The sequence below is a fragment of the Camelus bactrianus genome, chromosome 16 (genome assembly GCF_048773025.1).
Source record: "Camelus bactrianus isolate YW-2024 breed Bactrian camel chromosome 16, ASM4877302v1, whole genome shotgun sequence".
Lineage (NCBI taxonomy): Eukaryota > Metazoa > Chordata > Mammalia > Artiodactyla > Camelidae > Camelus > Camelus bactrianus.
Genome location: NC_133554.1, coordinates 33,553,686 through 33,573,118, shown reverse-complemented (window position 1 = coordinate 33,573,118; position 19,433 = coordinate 33,553,686). Strand labels below are relative to the sequence as shown.

The window sequence follows — 19,433 nt, the reverse complement described above, 5'->3', positions numbered from 1 at the left end:
GAGGGATGAAAGATGAGAGTGAAGTGCTCTCTGCTCTCAGAGCCCCATGTAAGTGAGCGAGTTAGAGTCTCCACTCTTGGAGTAGTGCCCAGCTTGGAGAACCAAGACAACACAACACAAGCAACAGGCAAAAGAACAGTGCAGCCCATGGTCGTAGGGCAGGGGTCTAGGGTAGAGGGCTCAAAAAGCACCAAGGAGAAGGGAGAGATACGGCCGCGGGGGCCAAGCAGAGGGGACTCAATAATTAGCGGGAGCCTTAGCCAAGCTAAGGGTGTCTTTCATTCCCTCTGACTCCCAGCCCTGCCGGGCAATCATAAGGTCAGAGTTTTATTCAAAGTTGGCACTTGCAGCTGGAAACCCTATCCTGCATGGTGCAGGGCTCCTCTGGATAAGATCACCAAGCTTCTTGGCTTCTGGTTCTTTCCTGTCTGCAGCAGGCCCTGGGTATCTCCTCTCTCCTCAGGACCCCTTCCCACTGCAATGGAGGGGGCAGGGGCAGACACAGCTCATAGCCTAGGAGGTGCTCAGGCCTACTCCAGCCTTGGCCGTGGAGCTGGCTTTGGTGTGGGGCTCAGGAGGCTCAAGGGAGTGCCTGGGTCAGCATCCCAGAGCACTCAGGCCGTCAGCAGCTGGGCGCCACATAGTTCCCAGGGAAGAATCCAGACCCCTCTGAGCTGACGCCCTCACACCAGCCATCAGAGTAGCGGCGGGTGATGCAGATAATGGTGCCTTCAGAGAAAGAGAGTTGGTTGTCCTTCTGGCGGGTGTATGGGTATAGTGTCACCACTGCAGGGCGGGAGGAGAGGGTGCCATGAGATGTGCTGCCTGCCCCATCATGGGGATGCAGGGGCCCACACTAGGGAGTAACTAGGAGGGTGGGGCAGGAGATACCTTCTCCAAAGTCCCCGGGACTCCTCCCCAGCTGAGGTGTTCAGTATCAGGCCAGCTGCTTCTCTTTGTTGGGGGAAATAATAAATTCACTTTTGCAGATGGAGGGGAAGCTGTTTCTGGGCTAGCAGACTGGGGTGGGGGCGGTGGGACACTGACCCCAGGATCGGGTGCCCTTCAGCCCCAGGAGTCAAGTACCTTTCTCCAAGTATGTATCAGGGACCCAGCTTGGCTCCTCGGGCCCAAAGCCTGGTGGGGGCGGAGGTGGCAGACCCAAGTCATCTACATCCAGGGGCGGCGGAGGGGGCAGATCCAGGGGCAGAGGCAGTTCCGGGTCTGGGAGGGGAAGCAGAAGGGCTGCAAGCATGACACAGGCAACCCCCTCCACTCACCCCAAGAACCTTCACTGTTCAAAGGCAGGGCCCCAGGATCTACCCATTCTACGTAACCTGCCTCCTGCCCTCATTCATCGTGGTCCTCCCACAACACCTCTAGCAAGTAGTAGGTGCTCAGTAAATACTGAGCAACATAAACAGTGTAGGGTGGTCATACAGCTTGGTGAGCCTTGGGCAAGTCACTTAATTTAACCTCTCAGCCTCAGCTTCTTCTGTTAAATGGGAGCGTGAAATTCCTCTTAGGGTTAAGTTTAAGTGAGAAAATGGATGCTAAACTTCACCCCGGCGCCTGCTGTAAAGCAGGCGCTAAATTATGTTCGTTCGCTTCCTCCATGGCTTTCTCATGACTTCTACCTGGGACAAAGCATTCACTGAGGTAGGCTCGACTGGACCCAGGTGAGGTGGGGAGGAGTTTCAAGAGGGGAGAAAACGACCCCAAAGTTGAGCTAGGAGGAGAGGGAGGGGCTGCTTACCTGGCGGAGGCAGGGACAGTTCCTCCAGCGGAGGGGGCGGCAGGAAGACCTCGGCGGCAGCAGGTGGAGGCAGTGGAGGTGGGGGTCCTGCCTGCCCCTTGGTCGTGGAGACCCCACTGACACCTTCGGCGCTGCTGCAGACCAGAGAAAAGGGGGCTCGGCTAGGTTGGGGGTCACCTTCCCTGGCTCAGCGCCCCAACTGGCTCCGCCCGTTCAATCCCAAGCCCCGCCCCTGTGATCTTGAGTCCTCTCTACCTCGGTAGTCACGGTGAAAACCGGCAGGAGGCCCCTCTACAACCCTACCCACCCCCCCCACCGCCCCCCAGCTTGGACCTGGGGGCTCACCCAGCCGAGGCCAGGGAGGAGATAGAGGACGCGGCGGAGAGTTTGTCGTCGGGCACCACCGGGAGCTCTGGGATCCGGGGTGCTCTCCTGGGGGTGGAGAGGAGGGATGTAGTCAAGGGGGAAGGAAGGCTTCCGGCGAGCTGGGGCTGGCACCGAGGGGAGGTGGCAGCTGGCGGAGGAGGAAGTTTGGCTCTCGGCTTGAAGCGAGGATGGGGGCGTAGAGTTTTGGGATGGAGCGGGGCAGATTACGATAGCGGTGAGGCCTCACCCCAGGGTGGCCGAGGAAGGTGTGGCAGGCGCCTTGATGCTCTTTCGAGACAGGGTCCCGGTCCGCGACAGCTGGGTGCTCAGATCCTGCCAGAGAAACAGGGGGTGGGGCTGACATCCATGGGGCCCCCGGTAGCCCCCCTTATCCCGGAGAGCAAGTGGGGGCAGGGCGAACTAGAACTCGAAGGGAGAGGGCGGACGGGCACAGCAAGTTCTCACTTCCACTTCCCAGGCCCCCTCTCCCACCCCACCCCCTCTTGCTTTCCTGCGCCCTGGGCCTCAAGTCTGCCCCAGGCCCAGACAGACACGGTCTGATGGCCACTTCCTCTGCTTTGGCTCAGCGACTGAGCCTCACCTCCTGCCAAAGCACACTCAGCTCCCAGCTCGGTGGTCCCTAACTGAGAAACCTCAACCCCAGCGCAGGACTGAGGAGGTAGAGGTGGACTTAGAAACGTCCCACCTGTCATCTTCACAGGCCTGTGGAACTAGTTTTGGGGGAGCTGCGGCCAGAGAGAAGCAGAACACGTAGCGTGTGCAAGGACCATGTGCAAACCCCCGCGAGCGAGAGAGCACCTCTGTTACCGACAGGGTTTCCCCAGGAGTGGGTGGCGGGGAGTGATGTCCTCTGCTGTACTTCACTAGGGACAGGACAGAAGGGACTTGAGCTGAAGCATAAAGAATATAATTTGGACAATAGGAAGAACTCACTGATGAGGAGGGCTGGTGACTGAAGGAGGGAGTGCACTTCCTCTCTCTGGGGGGGATGGTACATTAGGATATGAAAGGGTCATTTAGATACAGGGGAGCTTCTAATCTAATCTGGAACGATGGGGTGTGGGGACCAGGGATGGACAAAATGGGATTAGGGGTATGTGCACTGTCTCTTCTCTCAGAAGGCTGTGAAGGAAATGCCAGTCATCCACCATGTCTCCCTTTGAGTGGCTGCATCCTCACCCCTTCCCACCCAACAGCAGCTCTGGGGTGACTGTTCAGTGCAGTGACCTCAAACCTCCAGACAGAGGAAGTTGCTGTTCTCATGCAGCTGCGGAGCCATTCTCATGCACACCCTGACACCCTCCCTCCCCTTCTCCCCCTCACGCCCTCACAGCTGGCACCCACAGTGGGGAGGGGTGGGTGTGCCCACATGTCACTCTCAGCAGATCATGTGAGTACAGAGTAAAGATCGGTTATGAAGCGGGGTGGGTCATGAAGAATTTTTAAGGAAGAGCGGGGTCAGGGAGGGGAGGCCCCTTCCTGGAAGGAGGCCTTGGGGAAGAGGGGAGCCTCTTAGGGTGATGGCTTCAGGGAGTGAGGAAGGAAAGGGGCTGCAGGTTGGGATAAGAACATGGCTGTGGACGAGAATTGGGTGCCTAGAGAAAAGGGAGCCACAAGGCAGAAGCTGGGGGCTGTGGAGAAAGAGGAGGGGCTGCTGTCTTTACCTTGATCCCATGGCCGATGTCATCCAGGCAGCCAAAGTTGAGGGGTCTCCGGTAGTAGGGTGTGAGCGGAGGGAGGCTCGTGGGGGCGATAATTTTCTGGCTGGGGGGCAGCCGCTTGACAGTGGCTAAGGTGCCAATCTCCCTTCGGGCCACCTTCTCCATATGCATGTTCACCATCTGCATGACAGGGTTAGAGGTGACAGTGGGGCAGCCTCTGCACAGCGCAGCCCCTTAAGACCTTGGGGTGAGGAGAGGGACCGGGGGAGGCAGTGAAGTCCAGAGAAGGAGTGAGGGGAGTTTTGTCCCCAAGGCCACACAGGGGAGGATGGAGCCACTTTGGAGCAACTTCCTGGTGGAAGAGAACAGGGGTTATTATTAGCTGAGCAGGAACCAGAGGAAAAGAGAAAACTCAGCATCCCTGGGGATGCTGGGAGGAGACTGGGCTGGCTCAAGAGCAGAGGGGAATAACGTAGAGGTGGCTGAGAATTGTGGCTGGATCGGCTCTCCCTTTGGGGGCACAATATATAGGGCACAATATATGAGTGAATTAACTTCCTCTTGGAATGTACTGTGCAGAAACTTACAAGCGCTGAGAGCGTGGGAACTCCAGTCTGCTGGGGTGAAAGGAAAAGACACACCCACAATGAACATGTGGGTGATGCACAAGCCAGGCCGACGCGTAACTGAATCTGTGCGTGTGGTTTGTGGGGTAATTCCTTGGCCAAGGATCCAGGAAGGAAGGAGGAGGGTGTGTACGCTAGATGGGTGGGGGGCGCTGTGCTGTAGTGGCAATGCTCCCAGGGCTGAGGATGACCTTGCCGAGCAAGCACTCTGGGTCTGGGATACTTACTAGGTCACTGCCTGTGTTTACATGGGAACAGGGTCCCTTTGCCTCCTTGCTGTCCTATGTAGCCGCTGTGATGAGCAGAGCCTACTGTGTTGGGTAGAATTCAGAGAAAGAAGAGTTCTGCCCTCCAAGGGTTCCTCGTCCGATGGGGCAGCCAGGCCCACCACGGAGACATAACCACAGAGACAAGGAGGCTCCAAAAGCTTGGGGAGTGCCAACTTTCTGTGATAGAGCTTGAGCATACTGACGTGGAGGAAGGTGGGAAAGGACTTTTGCTGGAGAAGATGTCCTGGGTGGGGCTGAATGCGAATTGGGGGCTGATGGAAGCAGCCTTCCCACAGCTCTTACCTGGCCCAGCGTGCTCACCCGTGCTTCCACCTGCCGCAGGGCGGCCGCCTGAAGGTCCAACATGCGCAGAGTGTGTCCAGCCAGGTTGCCCACCTGGTAGGCCACGCTGGCTAGGGCCTGGGTGGTGAAGGCCATGGTCTCCTCCAGTGCCTTCCGCTTGTCTGTGGCCTGAAATACACAGAGCCCAGGCCTGAGGCCAGCATGTCCCACTGTCTGGATGGGATGGGCTAGGGTATGGAGAAGTTGGGGACCAAATTAGCAGAAAGCAGCAACCCTTAGATGTTTGAGGTGGTTTCTGTAAGGATGAGGTTGTAGAAAGAGGGACCCAGGGGGCATCAGGAAAGTGAATCTGCAGCCCTGGGGACTGGGTGCAAGGGGAGGAAAAGATACACGTCTCAAATAGTCAAGCTGACAATTTAGCTCTACCATGGTCCTGAGGAGTTTCTGCGGGGGTAAAAAGTGACCAGTAGAAAGGAATGAGGAAGTCAGTGCTGGCTGGAGAAAATATTCTCAGACTTGAAAATCAAACATCCCAGACCTTCTAAGCAGAATCTCCCGGGAGCGAGGCCAAAGAATCTGTGCCTCTAAAAGCTCCCCAGGTGACTCCTGTGCTCCTTGCTTAGCTCCAGGCTACAAGTCGGTGTTTGGGAACCAACAATCTGGTCCATTTTATAGATAAGAAACTGAGGCCCAGGAGGAGTGACTTCATTCATTCCTTCCCTCCAATAGCTTCCCAACACACTAAGAATAAACTAAACTTCCAACCATGGCCTATCTAGAGCCCCACGAGGCTGGCTCCAGCTTTCCTCACCACCTTCCTCCCCTCCCACTCTCCCTCTCACTCGCGCCCCTCAAGCCACATTGGCCATTGTGTCTCTATTCCTGATCAAGCTAAGATTGTTTCTACCTCAGGGCCTTTGCACTTGCTGTACTTCTTTCTAGACTCCTTAAATCTCAGCTCTTCTCAACCGTTGCTCACCACCCTAAGATTTCCCCCAGTCTACTGTATTGACCCACTATCAGATTTACTCTGTTCTTTTTTCTTCATAGCACTTAACACTATCAGAAATTGTTTATCTATGTACTTTATTACCTATTTCCCCACCCACACACACGCACTCACGCGGACATGAAAATGTAAATGCTGTGAGGGCAATGAGCTTGTCTGTTATCCTGTATCCTAGCCTGGGGTAGTGCCCAACACACAGGCAGTACTTAATAAATATGCCTTCATGAGTTAATTAGCGGATTGAATGCAAGCAAACCCAAACACTTGCTGGGTATCTTCCTACCGCATGCCAGGCACTGTGCCAGGCACTGGTCAGGGCCACACTTCCAGTCAGTGGTAGCGGGGTGGGCAGGGAGTGGCTGAAGACAGAGAGGCTTTTTTTTTTTTTTTTTTCAGTCCCAAATCAGACCTTGGGGGCTGGCACAAAACTTCTCCGGTCATTTGGTTCCCCAGGCTGCTTCCTCCTCTCAGGGTGGGACATGGAGTTGCTGTGCTCTGGTCTGTGCTTTCTCCAGGGGAAGGAGGCCAATCCACAGGGCAAGGCTGGGGAGAGGCCAGTGGACTGACTGACAAGGCTGCACACTGGGGTCTCCTTACTAAGGATCCTGAGGGGATCCTCAGGGCCTGTAGCCTGAGCCAGGCTGGAGCCAATGGGCAGATGGAGAACCTCGTGGCAGCCCCTCCAGTACTTCTCCCCTGGGGTACTCCTCCCAGCCTTTCTGTTCCAACAGTTGGAAAGAGCTGCTCATTTACATCCAATTTACATCAGCATATGTAACCAAGTGCCTTGAAAAGTTAAAGAAACCAACCCAGGAGGTTAAAACCAGAAAGGATAGCAGGTCTTATACTAGTTTAAGACCTTCCTTTCATAGGTGAGGCCCAGAAGGGAGCAGCGACTACTCTTTTGGTCTCCACCCAGATTTCTGAACTGGCCTCTTCTGTACTGTCCCCTCCCTGGACTGGCATGTGGAATTCATCATTGGGTTTTTCCTGTCAGTCCAAACAGGAAAAATGTCTGCTTGGGCCCAGCTCTGGGAGGCCAGAGCCTGGATGCCTGCTGACCCCTGGCTTTGGTCTTGACCTGAAGTCAGGTCTGGCGGGACAACGGTCAGGCATCCATCTTCATGGCTGACTGCTTATTCATCATGCAAATTACCCTGTCTGTAAACTCGATGGACCCTGACCGAGAACACTGCCGTTGACCCCAGCCTGCCCTCCCCCATTCCCCATAGGTTTCCTGACACCTGGTTGAGGGGGGGAGGGAGGTCGTGGGAACTAGGCCTTGTTTAATGCCAGTTCTGAGAAGTCATCCAAACCCTTCCTAGGCATTTGCTCCCCAGACAAAGATCCTCAGAGAAGCCAGGAAAGGTAACTGGTTGTGTGGTCTGGTAGTTGGTGTGCTCCATGAAGGAAGCAGACGTCTGGGGATTTCGACTTGGATCAGGGCTTCAGATGCTCTGGGTGTTTTTGCAAGGGCTGCTAGAACTGACTTTTAATATCTATATGTGTCTTTCAACCTTCTGATGAATGATGATGATGATGGTGGTGGTGGTAACAGCTGCCGTTTGTCCTGCCCTAAGGCACAGGCACCAGGCTAAATGTTTTAATACATCATTACCTTCAACCCCTGTGACCACTGTAAAGGAAGGGATAAAAATCAGAGGGACAACTTGCCACAGGTCCAGGAGTTGTCAATCGGACTCAGGTCTTTGTCACCCCCCAAATCCTGTGTGCACACTGCGTGTGTGTAAATGAGAACCCATCAGGAAGTGCTTCGAGATATGCAGAAGTTACTGAAGGCATGGGAAGGGTGACCTCCATCCTAGCCCATGAGAGCGTGCCTTTCAGCGCTTGGAGAATGGAGCTGGTTTACCAGCTCATCTGCAAATATCTCGCATTAATCACTCAGCATCTACACCCCGAGTAGCATTTTCAACTAGAGGTGTCGGGGTGAGCTCTGGAGTCAGAGTTAACTTTCATGCCCCACTAACTTGGAGACTTCGGGAAAGTGAGTTAACCTTTCTGAACTCAGCCTCCTGGTTGTGAAGAGGGAGTGGTTCTCACCTCACAGACCGGGCTGAGGACTGAAGGAGGCAGTGAGGGCAAGTAAAGGTGCAGAGCATCTGGCTTTTTTTTTTTTTTTTTTTTTTACTTAAAAAAATGTTTAATACAGTTTTTAAAGTTTACTTTCCATTTACAGGGTGCAGAGCGTCTTAACTGTTGTTACCATTGACTCTCTTTAATCTGCCATTTTCCCATAAGCCCTTGCTCCTTTTATTTATTTATTTATTTTTCAACACTTCTGCTGAGCTGGGAGGTCCCAGTGCAAATAAACTCTCTTAAAATCATGCAGCATGTCAGGGAGGGGAAGGCAGAGAGGAGAGGGCTTTGCTTCAGAAGTCAGGAGGCCTGGGCTGATGTCACCTCTACCGTAGCTGACCTGTGTGACCTTGACAAGTTGACAAGTCACTTTGCCTCCCTGAATTGCTGTTTTTTCATCTATAAAATAGGAATAATGATACTCTTCTCACAAGGTGGTTATGAGGGTTCATGAAGTAACAGAGGTGCTCGATCATTGTCAAGTTTCCTTTGCCCCTTTTCCATTCATCCAGGCATCTACTTGTGGCCCTGGGACACCCCCACAATTTAGAGAACTGTTCTAAAATGCCACCATGCTTGTCTTTTGCTGGTAGCCTGCTCCCAGCAGTCATATTGTCCATGCCTCTGCCTCTGTCTCTGCCTCTGAGTCAGACCCCGTCTCATTAACCCAGCCTAGTCTGACATCTCCCTGCTCTCCTCAGATACCAGGGAAAGAACTTTCCCTGTGCATCTGAAGTTCACTGCAATGTTTGGGAAGTTCCTCTGAAGTCTCACCTAGTGCCAGCCTGAACGTGGAATGATGGTGCCAACCTGTGTATGAGGATAATTCTTTGGGCCTCTGGACTGAACAAGAGAAGGGAGATGAACCAAGGGTGAGGCCTGTAGCAGGATGCCTGCCTGGGCATCTCTGAGGCTCTGGGAGAGAGACGGGGTACCTTGGGGGCTTGGGGAGCCTTAAAGTTTGGGGGACCTGGATGAAGCCAACCTGGGGTGGGAGGATATCTCAACCAAGGCCCAGACCAAGCACCTGTCAGGATGGGCTCCGGGCCCCTGGAGCGGCCGGGGTGCCGGGGACGCGCCCGCTGCGCCTACCTGCACGTAGTTGTCCTCGCAGTAGTCGGCCACTCGCAGCAGGGCGCTGTGGTTGCCCCGCAGAGCCTCCCGGCCCGTGGGGATCTCAAACTCCTGCAGCTGCTGCAGCTCCGCCATCGCCCCCCAGCCTCTGACTGGCTCCCCGGGGAGCCTGCTGGTTTGGTGCCTCACCCTGCCCTTGATTGGTCGCTCCGCTTCCCTCCCTCTCACTGCTTTTGGTTTCCTCTGCGTGAGAGTCCCAAGCCCGCTTGCGAGGGGCAGGCATGCTCTATCCGGGACAAGAGGAAGTTAGCCCCCACTCTCTGGGCCTGTGCCTGTCTGCCCCCTGCCCAGACGAAGGGGGAAGCCAGGGGCCCCTTTTGGGGGCCCAGCCCCCCAATCCCTCCCAGCAGAGGAAGCCAAGGTCGGGGCGGCTGTGATGGCTCCCTGGGCCTGGAGAGGAAACTGCGGTGGGGGCTGGGATGGGAGACTGAGGAGGAAGGGGGCTGGCCTGCTCTGGGGGGTGGAGATGGATTTTCCACTCATGGAAGGGGAGGAAAGGGCAGAGGGTGGGGGCTTCCTTGGGAAGCTTGGGGATGAGTCACCAAGAGACAGGGGACTGGAGGGTGGAGAGGATATGGAGACCGGTCATGTCGGGAGGCTGGAGGGTGGCAGTGCAGCAACAATGGCAAACAGCTGATGTGGCAGCGAGGGGAATCAGGCTGGACATCGGGACGATACAACCAGAGGTCCCCTGAGAAGTGTTATCAATTCTCTGAAGGGTTACCTGTGATGAAGATCTGGCACACACGCTCTGTGCCTGCTGGAGGCAGGACAGGATGAAATTGACCAAGTGTAGCGTGAGGGACTCAGATTAGACAACAGGAAGGACGTGGCTTTCAGAAGCAACGGGTTTAAATTCCAGATTAACTGGTCGGTCTTAGGAGGCAGTGGTGGACAGAGCGCTGAGTCAGCCTCGGGAGGTATGTTCTCCATTTCCTACATTCACGGGGGAATTGGACTCGATGACCTCCAGGGTCCTGTCCTGATCTTAAATTCTTAGAGCTCACAGTGAGTGGGACTTGGATCCTGGAGAAGCACTTAGGATGGGCTCTGGGCTTCCCCCCCGCTCCCACTGTGGTGTCTGTCATTGTAGAGGCAGAAAAAAAGGAGGCTCCCTTGCTGACCACAAGTGGTCCCTTAATATCTGCTCCTCGAGGGTGTCCCTTGTCATTGGACAGGTGTCAGTCTGAGCAGGAGCTCAGTGACTGGTAAATGGCATAGCCTTTGGGTGGACCTGGGAGGAGAACGAGAGAGAGATCAGGATATGGGCTCAGGGATGGCTGAGAGAGACCCACAAGCAGGGCTTAGAGGAAGTAATGGAAGCAAAAGAGCCTGGACACAGGTGTTAGAGATGGCCCTGGCCCCATGTGCTGGCTGGCAGAGCAGCCCAAGTGAGTCCATTTTTATTGAATAAGTGAGTGAGGATTGAGCTGGGAGAACCTGCTGAGGGGTTCCAATGGGGGTCACAAAGGCTTCTCAGGTGAGGGAAATGCGGAGCTGGTCTAGGACTTGCCTCATGGGGAAGAAGAGCCTCAGAGCAGACTCAGGGGTAGAGGAGGAGAGGGCCTGGCTGAGAAGATGGAAGAGGGAGGGGAGCACATAGGTCTGGAGGGTGAGAACTGGGGAAATGGGCTCTAGGCCAGAGAGGTCACTGAGGAAGTGGGGCTGGGACCAGGGGCAGGGTGCCTGCAGTGGCTAGCAATCTTGGAGGCTCAGGCCACTGGATGAGCTTAGAACCTTGAGCCTATGATCAGCTTAAGCATCAGAGATTTGGGCTTCCAGACCATCTGCTTTATCCAAAGATTTTCAGCTCATGAGGAGCTAGGAGGCTCAAACTCCATCTTGTGTGCGTCGGGGACAAGTGACTTGAAGTGCACGCTCTTCCTTGGCAGGTGAGAGGGGCTGAAGTTGCACTGGGCTGGGATCTAGTATTAGCATTATTGAGGTTAGGCACCAGGGAGGCCTTCCTGATAACCCTGTAGTGATGGTGATGATGATGATGATGATGATAAATGTATTAAGTGCTCATTATGTGCCAGGCAGTGTATGAAAATACTTTATATGTATTATTTTCTTAGTCCTCACTTAATCACATAAGGTAGGGACCATTATTAAACCCATTTTGCAGATGGGGAAACTAAGGCTTAAGTAGGATGAGCGGCTTGCCTAAGGAAACAGCAGAATGGGGATCAGAGTTGGAGTCTGGCAGACTCTTCTCTTAACCACTAGGGTATTCTCTACCCTGACAGGACCTGGAGTTTCCTGAAAACTTGTATCTGTATCATTAGATGGAATAATAACTTTGCTTCCCAAATCTTCCTCCCGTCTCTCCCTTCTCCAGGCTCTGATTCCTGTTTCCTCCATAGACAGGTCCTTATCCAAGGGCAAAGATTGTGCCTCCCCCATCAGACTGGGAATGTCCTCTCCTCCTGAGCCTAGATTCATGATGGGGAGTGGGTGGGGAGGATGCAGTGAATATATGGTGAGCGATGAGGGGCCTGAACTGAGGGGCACAGCAGGGAAGGGGGTAGAAGTTGAGGTGTGGAGAGGGCAGAGGAGGGAGCCGGAGGAGCCCAGGGGATTTGCCATCCTGGCTATGGAATCCTTTCCAGGACCAGGTCTCTCCAGGGCAGGATGGCCCAGGAGCTCAGTGAGAAGGAGATCTTGAAGATGGAGGTGGAGCAGCTGAAGAAGGAAGTGAAGAATCCTCGAGCTCTGGTGAGCCTCCTCTTCCCTTCCCTGCTCCCTCTTCTGCATCCCTTCCTGGTCCTCATGGAGCCGGGATGCGAAGGAGGAAGTGATGGACCGCAGGGTGGTGGGACTTCTCCAGGGCAGTAGAAAGAGCAGGAGGTGCCTCTGGAACAAGCTGAGTGTGGAAGGAGGCTGAGCTGACCCTACGGAGGTGTGAAGGAGAGAGCCTCGGAGCCGGGAGGGCTCAATGTGTCCAGCCCTGTCTCTTGGCTGGGCCTGGCCAAACAGGTCAGAGTTAGGCTTTGTGGTTCTGGTCAAGGAACTCACATCAGTCTCACATTGCCCGTCCCTTTCATCTTTCTCCCACCGTCCTCCATCCCCACCCAGCCCAGAAGTTGGTTTTCTTAGGACTGACCCAATCACGAACCCTGAGCAACAGACAAGGGCTAGAACCATATCTGCTTTCTTGCAGATTTCCAAAACGGGAAAGGAAATCAAGGATTACGTGGAGGCGGAAGCAGGAAACGACCCTCTTCTCAAAGGCATCCCTGAGGACAAGAATCCCTTCAAGGAGAAAGGCGGTTGTATGATTAGCTGATGACGCTGACGCCTCTCATCCCGAATGCTTGCCCCTCTCAGCCCCGTTCCTCACCCAGGCCCCAGGACCCTGGGATGCCCAGGGAACCAGTGGATGTTCACCTTCTTAGTCCCAGAATGAGTAAAGATGCCTGGCTGCAGACATTGTGAATCCATTCCCTGGTCCCGCTTTGAACTCTTTCCTCCCATTACCTCCGCCATCCACTGGGTCACAGCTGACCCCACTTGGAAACACTCCAGGAGAGCTTCTCTGGTTCAGTGTTGGCATCGTGTAGGGTCTGAAAAGACTGCAATTCCCTGAGAACCTAGAGGCCAGTCCTTTGGAAAGAGTTGCTCCTCCCTAGAACCCCTCCCTCTCCTCCCTCCACTCTCTTCCCAGGAATTAGCATTCCCATTCTGAGTAGTTGGGTTGAGGACTGGAGTTGGGGAGTCCTCTTTCCCCACCTCATGTGAGAGTCCTCCTGGTCATTTAGATCACCCCAGATGGCCTGATGACAAAAAGAATTTGTAAAGTCATGATGTCATGATTTCTTTAATATTACTGAGTGTCTGTTGCATGCTAGGCTGGGATAGAAGAGTGAGCAGAACTCACGTGGCTCCTATTTTCATGGAATTTGGCAGAGAAACATGAGGCAGAGTTTGCAATTAAATCAGGAAGTGCCACTGTGGGGAAAGGGACATCCAGGGTGGTGGAGGAACACATGGCAGCCAGACATTCACTGCAATGAACAAGGTCAAAGTGAACTATTGCAGGCCACTGCTGGGGGCAGAGCGGGGAGCAGGGACAGACCCCGTAAAACCTGGGACTGGAGAGGAAGGTGGGGTCAAGTCTTAAAGGACCTTGCTATGAGCTCAGGTAAGAACTTCCTCTTTCACCCTCATTACACTAGGAAGCTTGTGAAGGTATTTTAGCAGCAGAAGGTCAGGCTTTGATGAACACAAGGGAGGCTGGATCCTGCTAAGGGAACAATGATGGAAAAGACTAACTCTTGGGAATTTTTAGCAAGATTACTGTCTAAAGGAGCCACAAACGGACCTGCTGATAGAGAGGCGGGGTTGGAGATGATCAGAAGGGTCTTGTTGGCAATATCAAACAACCTGATCTGCTGGGAATGAGCTGGTAATGTTTGCGTTTGAATTGGTTTTTGACAAGAATGAAAGGGGAAAGTGTGGAGGCAGAGAGACAGTGAAGGAGGTGATTGTGAGATCCAAGGAGAGGGAGATTAGGGCAGTGGCTGTAAGTCTACAGGGGGAGGTGGGGTGAAGAGTTCTTTGGGAAATCAAGTTTTCAGATCTTGACATCTCATTGAGTGATGGGGAGGGTCAGGGAGTGTTCGAGGATGGAGGCCAAGTTTCTGGCTTGGTTCGGGGAAGAGAGAGGATTGAAAGCAAGTATCTGAAAACAAACCTAATAACCAAATACACTGATCTGACCCGGAGCTGCAAACTCAGCCCCTCTCCAGTGGGTCCCAGTCCCAGGGCATGGCCTGGGCCACTGGTCAGAACCCAGGATCTCCCAGAGACTGTCCACTCCTTTCCCAATTCCACTGTAACCCCACTTCACCATTCTGCAGTGTCAAATAAACTCAGCCACCCCAATACATTCCGCTCAAGAGAAGGGAAAGAAGAGGAATGAGGAGAAAACATTTAAATATGATACTTCTGATTATTTTAAATGGGGAGGTGTAAATACTCCATATGTTTCCAGCAGTAAGAAAGGAAAAACAGATGGGCGGGGGCAGGCTATAGTCATATGGGTGTAGGTCATGGGCTGTGGCTTCCCTCTTGGTTGGCATTCTTGGTCCAGGGGGCTGAGTCCAACCTGTATCCCTGATGACTCTGAACACTTATTAGGTCTCCAGGTAGAGCAGTAAGTAGTTTCTTCTGTTTACCTTTGCTACCAGAAACACGGGGTTCACCTCTTAGTGGGTCTCAAGCCAAAAGACACAACCAAGTCAAAGAGCCAGAGAAGAAAGGACTTATTACTTGGCAGCAAGAAAGGAGAAAACTGGGGATCTTTCCCAAAGCAGTGTCTCTCCAAACACCAAAACTGGGGAAGTTTTAAGCTAAGGGCACACGCATATTCATGAAAGGGCTTAGGCTGTATTTATATATATATTCATGAAGGGGTTGAGCAGAAGAGAATTCGGCATAGAATTGAGGTTGACACAGTCCAAGCTTTAGTTGATTAAAGTCACGAGAGTCAGAAAAGATCCACACCATCATCCCTTAGATTACAGTTGATCCTGTGGTTGAGTTAGTGCTTCAGGCTAATCTTTACCACTGAAAAGAACTGGGAGTGTTCACAGCTGAGTTACTTCTCTTGCTGATAACAGTCCTTTGCTTTTGCATTCTTTTGTTCCCTTAAGATCATTAATTACCGAAACCTACAAAGACGCACTGTGGCCAGGCTTAGATCACAAAATGGCTTAGGCAAAAAGTGGCTTCCTTATGTCAAGAAAGCCATGACTGTTTTTTTCCTCCAGGGACCCCCCCTACCTTATCTGCTTACACCTTTACTCAGGGCATGGTGCCCAGGGGTTCTCTTGGCTCCACCCATACCTTCCTGGAACCCCCAAGATACGGTAACACTCATAGGATCCTGAGCCTCAGGGTCAGTGATCGGCCCAACACTCCGGCCCCCTTTTCTGTCTGTTTTCCTAGTTCCAAAAGGAGGCCTCCAACCGCTGAGGGCAATCTCAGCTTCCACTTCCAGAAATTAGCATTTTGGGCACCGGCGATAGCATTTCTTCCCTCACATTAGCAAGTTCAAAGGATGAGAATGATTTTTTGTTTGTTTGTGTAATATTTTTCCTTTTTTTTTTTAAAAAAAGTTCTTCTGTTTCCTTTTTTCTTAGTTTTTTTTTTTTTTTTTTGGTGGGGGCTGGTAATTAGTTTATTTCTATATATTTAGAGGAGGTACTGGGGATTGAACCCAGGACCTCGTGCATGTTAAGCATGTGCTCTACCACTTTAGCTATACACTCCTCTGAGAATTATACATATTTTAAAATTTTTTATTGACATGTAGTTGATTAACAATGTTAGTTTTGGGTGTACAGCAAAGTGATTCAGCTATACATATACACACATATATACATATATTTTACTTTCAGATTCTTTTCTATGTTATTACAAGAAATGGAATATAGTTCTCGATGCTATGCAGTAAGTCCTTGTTGAGGACGAAAATGCTATTGTGAGAGTGGGTCACTGAAGTCATCTGAGCCACCCACCTTCACCTCTCCCCTAGACCCCTGAACCTTTTAACCACAAAAGGAGAGCACCAGATGTTGTTACTGGTTCGGCTCAGAGCACGTCCAGCAGCCTCTTGACGGCATTTCATCTTTGCACCATGGTATCTCCTCGCTGACACCAGGCCAGTCCTCACTCTGTAAGGCCACCAGCTCCCAGATGATGGGCACTGGACGAGATCGGCAAACCCCTAGGGACATTAGCCCTTTCTTTACTGGGATGGAGGAAAAGCCCTTGGAAAGGGCCAAGAAGGGAGGGTGAGAGGTGTGAGGACGCCAAGCAGAGACAGGATCGTTGAAATTCTGATGATCCTGACTGGGGAAATGATGCCAAAGCAGGAAAAGGGAGGGAGAGAGGGAAGAATGCTCTGAACACCTGATTTCCTAGTCCACTAACATCCCTCTGAATAATTCCCAAGTTTCAAATTCTAGATCACCTTCCTAACACGCTACATGTTCACCAGAGCCCGCCAGGATGGAATCCCCAGGCCTCAGAAAGAGAGGGGAAGAGGGGGCACCGCTGATTGGCTAATTTGAGGCTCAGCTCCTAGGACTGGCAGCAGCCTGAAATCCTTCCTAGTGGATCCGGCGACACCCCCACCCCCGCCCCCCGCCCCCGCTTTCCGGACGGACGTCACCCCTGCAGCCCATAGGGAGTGGGATAGAGACCTGCTCTTATCTGCTTGACATTTTGGTGCCTCAGGCAGAGGACAATTACCCAATCCTGACCTCATGGCCTCTAGGAAAGTTAGTCATAGTCCCCTCCCTCCTGCCACCAGTTCCCTACCTGAGTCTGAGGCCTGGGGACAGACCAACTTTGTGGGTATATTTTATGTGGGGGTATTTGTGGCTGTCACGCAGGGCATCCTGCTTAGAAGGGCCCTGTGCTTGGTTTAACATTCTGCTGTCACCATCCTGACATTCATAATTTGTGAATTAGGGCCCCATATTTTCTTTTCGCACTGGGCCCACAGGTTATGTTTCCTGTGTAGGGAGACAGACAGAGGCCCTGGCCTGTTGGAGAAGGCAGGATGCTTCACCAGGAGCAGAGTTAAAAGTGGGGTTAAAAATAGCACAGAAACTAATTTAGTATTAATTTTAATATTAAAATTAACAAAAGAAAAGCAACAAATAGCATACAAGGGAACTCCCATAAGGTTATCAGCTGATTTTTCAGCAGAAAGTCTACAGGCCAGAAGGCAGTGGCACGATATATTTAAAGTAATGAAAGGGGGAAACTTACAACCAAGAATACTCTATCCAGCAAGGGTCTCGTTCAGACTTGATGGAGAAATCAAAAGCTTCACAGATTAAAAAAAGCTAAAAGATTTCAGCACAACGAAAACAGCTTTAAAACTAGATGTTGAAGAACCTTCTCTAGTCATCAAACCATAAGAAAAGAGAACAAAAAGAAGAAAGAGAAAAAAAGAAGAGACCTACAAAAGATTGTTTTGGCTGTTCAGGGTCTTATGTGGTTCCTTGTAAATTTTGGAATTGTTTCTTCTAGTTCTGTGAGGAGTGTTAGGAGTATTTTGATGGGGGTCCCTCTGGGTAGAGTGGCCATCTTGATAGTGTTGATTCTTCCAATCCAAGAGCACAAGAAATCTTTCCATTTCGGTTTTCAGACTATAGGTAATCTCCTTGGTTAGGTTTATTTCTAGGTATTTTTTTTTTGATGTAATGGAAATGTCTCTGCCAATTACAAAATTCTGGCTTTTGAAGTGAACAAAATAGCACAGAAATGATTATACTCCTTGTCCTCCACCATCTCTGAGAGTTAGAAACTGGGGTAGGGGGGTAACTGCAGTAGTTTCTCAACATCCCCTTGGCGCCTCTGACTTTTCTATCCTCTACCAGAACACGGAAATGGGTAAAGTGAGTGACTCATCATCTGCAGCAGCAGAGCTGAGGAAACCAACTAGAGGGGCCAGGAGAGGAGGCAGAGGAGTCATAGACTCCCCCTTCCCCCAACCTCCCCTCAACCTCCCCTCCCCCTCCCCTCCCCCTCCCCTCCCCTCCCCTCCCCTCCCCCTCCCCTCCCCTCCCCTCCCCTCTAATCAGATTTGAATTCCTAGAGTCTGCCTTCTAGTCCCTCACACATTTATCTGTTTTTTTGTGAGTTTTTTTTTGTTTTGTTTTAATGGAGGTACTGGGGATTGAACCTAGGACCTTGTGCTAAGCATGTGCTCTACCACTGAACTATTCCCGCTCCTCCCCCTGCCGCCTCACCCTTCCCCTTCCACATTCATCTGTTTATCCCTTTGCTCCAACAGCCTCCCACTGAACCCTCCCTCACCTGCAGCCCCCACCCCTGACGGCTGCAGTGTTTCTCTGTGGCTCCCTTGCTTACCTCCTCCTGTAAGACCAAGTCAAGACTTGTGGACTTAGCACCAGCGCCCTTCTCATGCCATCCGGGCCCTATTTACTTCTGAGGCCCCAGCTCTCCCCACTGGTCACCCCATCCTCCCTCAGGGCTCCATCAGTGGAGTTCTGTTTAATTCCTCCATCAGCTCATGCTGATGAAGACACCTTATCATTCTGCCCCTTTCGAATCTAGCTACTTCATGGAGAGTCACAGCTAGGTTTAAGCATCCCTTCTGCGAAAGCTTTCCCAGATTCTCTCCTTTATGATGAATGAATAGGGTATTTAAAATGAGGTGGTTCAGGATTCAGCAGGTGTAAAAGGGCATCCAATGAAATCTCACCCTCCTTTTCTCCTGGTTTCCTCCCTGGAGAAACCAATGTTACTAGCTTCTCATGTAAGCTTCAGAGTTTTTTGTTTTGTTTTGTTTTGTTTGTTTGGTGGGGTTCAGTAATTAAGTTTTATTTACTTATTATTTTATTTAATAAAGGTACTGGGAATTGAGCCCAGGACTTCATGCATGCTAAGTACACTCTCTACCACTGAGCTGTGCCCCCTCCCCCAGAGATGTTTTATGCATAAACAAGCCAACACACATAAACATTCTTCCCCTTTCTACACAAATGGTAGCACCTTCGTGCTATTCTGGGCTTCGGTCTGGTATTTTTTTACCCTTATCTAGTTGGATTTCACTTAGCTTTGTGTCCACATGTGCTCCTGAGCTGATTACTTTTCTTTTTACGTTCTACTTGTCTTCCATTTATTAGTCGAGTTTCAGGCTCCTTGAGGGCAGGGGTCCAGTCTTTGCTTTTTGTTTTTCCAGCACCTAGAGCTTGGTACATGCTCAACAAATGGGTGTTGAGTGACTGTGTGATTCTAATTTACAGGCTCACTCTCCACCAGGCATTGCGGTAAGTGTTGAATACACACTATGTCGTGTGCACATGAATAAACAAAGAAGAGAATGAATGGACAACTCTGGGAATCTAGCATAAGGGAGAGGCCCAGCTAGCCACAGACCTGGCTTCCCTGGAGGTCCCAGTGCTCTGCCCTCTGCTGGTCACTCTGGTCAGAGACAGCATCCCACTGGCACCACCTTCCCAAAGATGCTGTCCTTGGGGTCCTTCACAGGAATAAAATGATAGGGAGGGGTTCCTCAGACTATTGGCAAGGAGGAGAGAGAGGTTCTCCCCTGAGCTCCTGGGGATGGAAAGGGAAGAATATGTGGAGGTGGGGGGAGTCTCAGAGAAGCTGAGCTAAGAAGGGAAGGATGGTGGTGAGCTC

At 51.9% G+C, this 19,433-nt stretch overlaps 2 protein-coding genes across 5 annotated transcripts; one reads left to right on the top strand and one right to left on the bottom strand.

The window, feature by feature from the left end:
• Positions 1-266: 266 nt before the first annotated feature.
• Positions 267-9,623, bottom strand: ABI3 (ABI family member 3). Its single transcript, XM_010960554.3, has 8 exons — positions 9,204-9,623; positions 5,003-5,170; positions 3,808-3,984; positions 2,370-2,455; positions 2,102-2,188; positions 1,757-1,890; positions 1,087-1,224; positions 267-786 (listed from the first exon to the last, which is right to left on the bottom strand). Exons 1-8 carry the CDS (start codon positions 9,318-9,320, stop codon positions 623-625), a joined length of 1,071 nt encoding a protein of 356 aa, XP_010958856.2. The 5' UTR covers positions 9,321-9,623; the 3' UTR covers positions 267-622.
• Positions 2,462-12,688, top strand: GNGT2 (G protein subunit gamma transducin 2). 4 transcript variants are annotated; one of them, XM_074343004.1, is made up of 4 exons: positions 9,767-10,165; positions 11,048-11,137; positions 11,858-11,963; positions 12,409-12,688. In XM_074343004.1, exons 3-4 carry the CDS (start codon positions 11,880-11,882, stop codon positions 12,532-12,534), a joined length of 210 nt encoding a protein of 69 aa, XP_074199105.1. In that variant the 5' UTR covers positions 9,767-10,165; positions 11,048-11,137; positions 11,858-11,879; the 3' UTR covers positions 12,535-12,688. The 4 variants fall into 4 exon arrangements, with proteins under 4 accessions (XP_074199104.1, XP_074199105.1, XP_045376735.1 ...); XM_074343003.1 differs by lacking the exons at positions 9,767-10,165; positions 11,048-11,137 and adding an exon at positions 2,462-3,533; XM_045520779.2 differs by lacking the exon at positions 11,048-11,137.
• Positions 12,689-19,433: the final 6,745 nt, after the last annotated feature.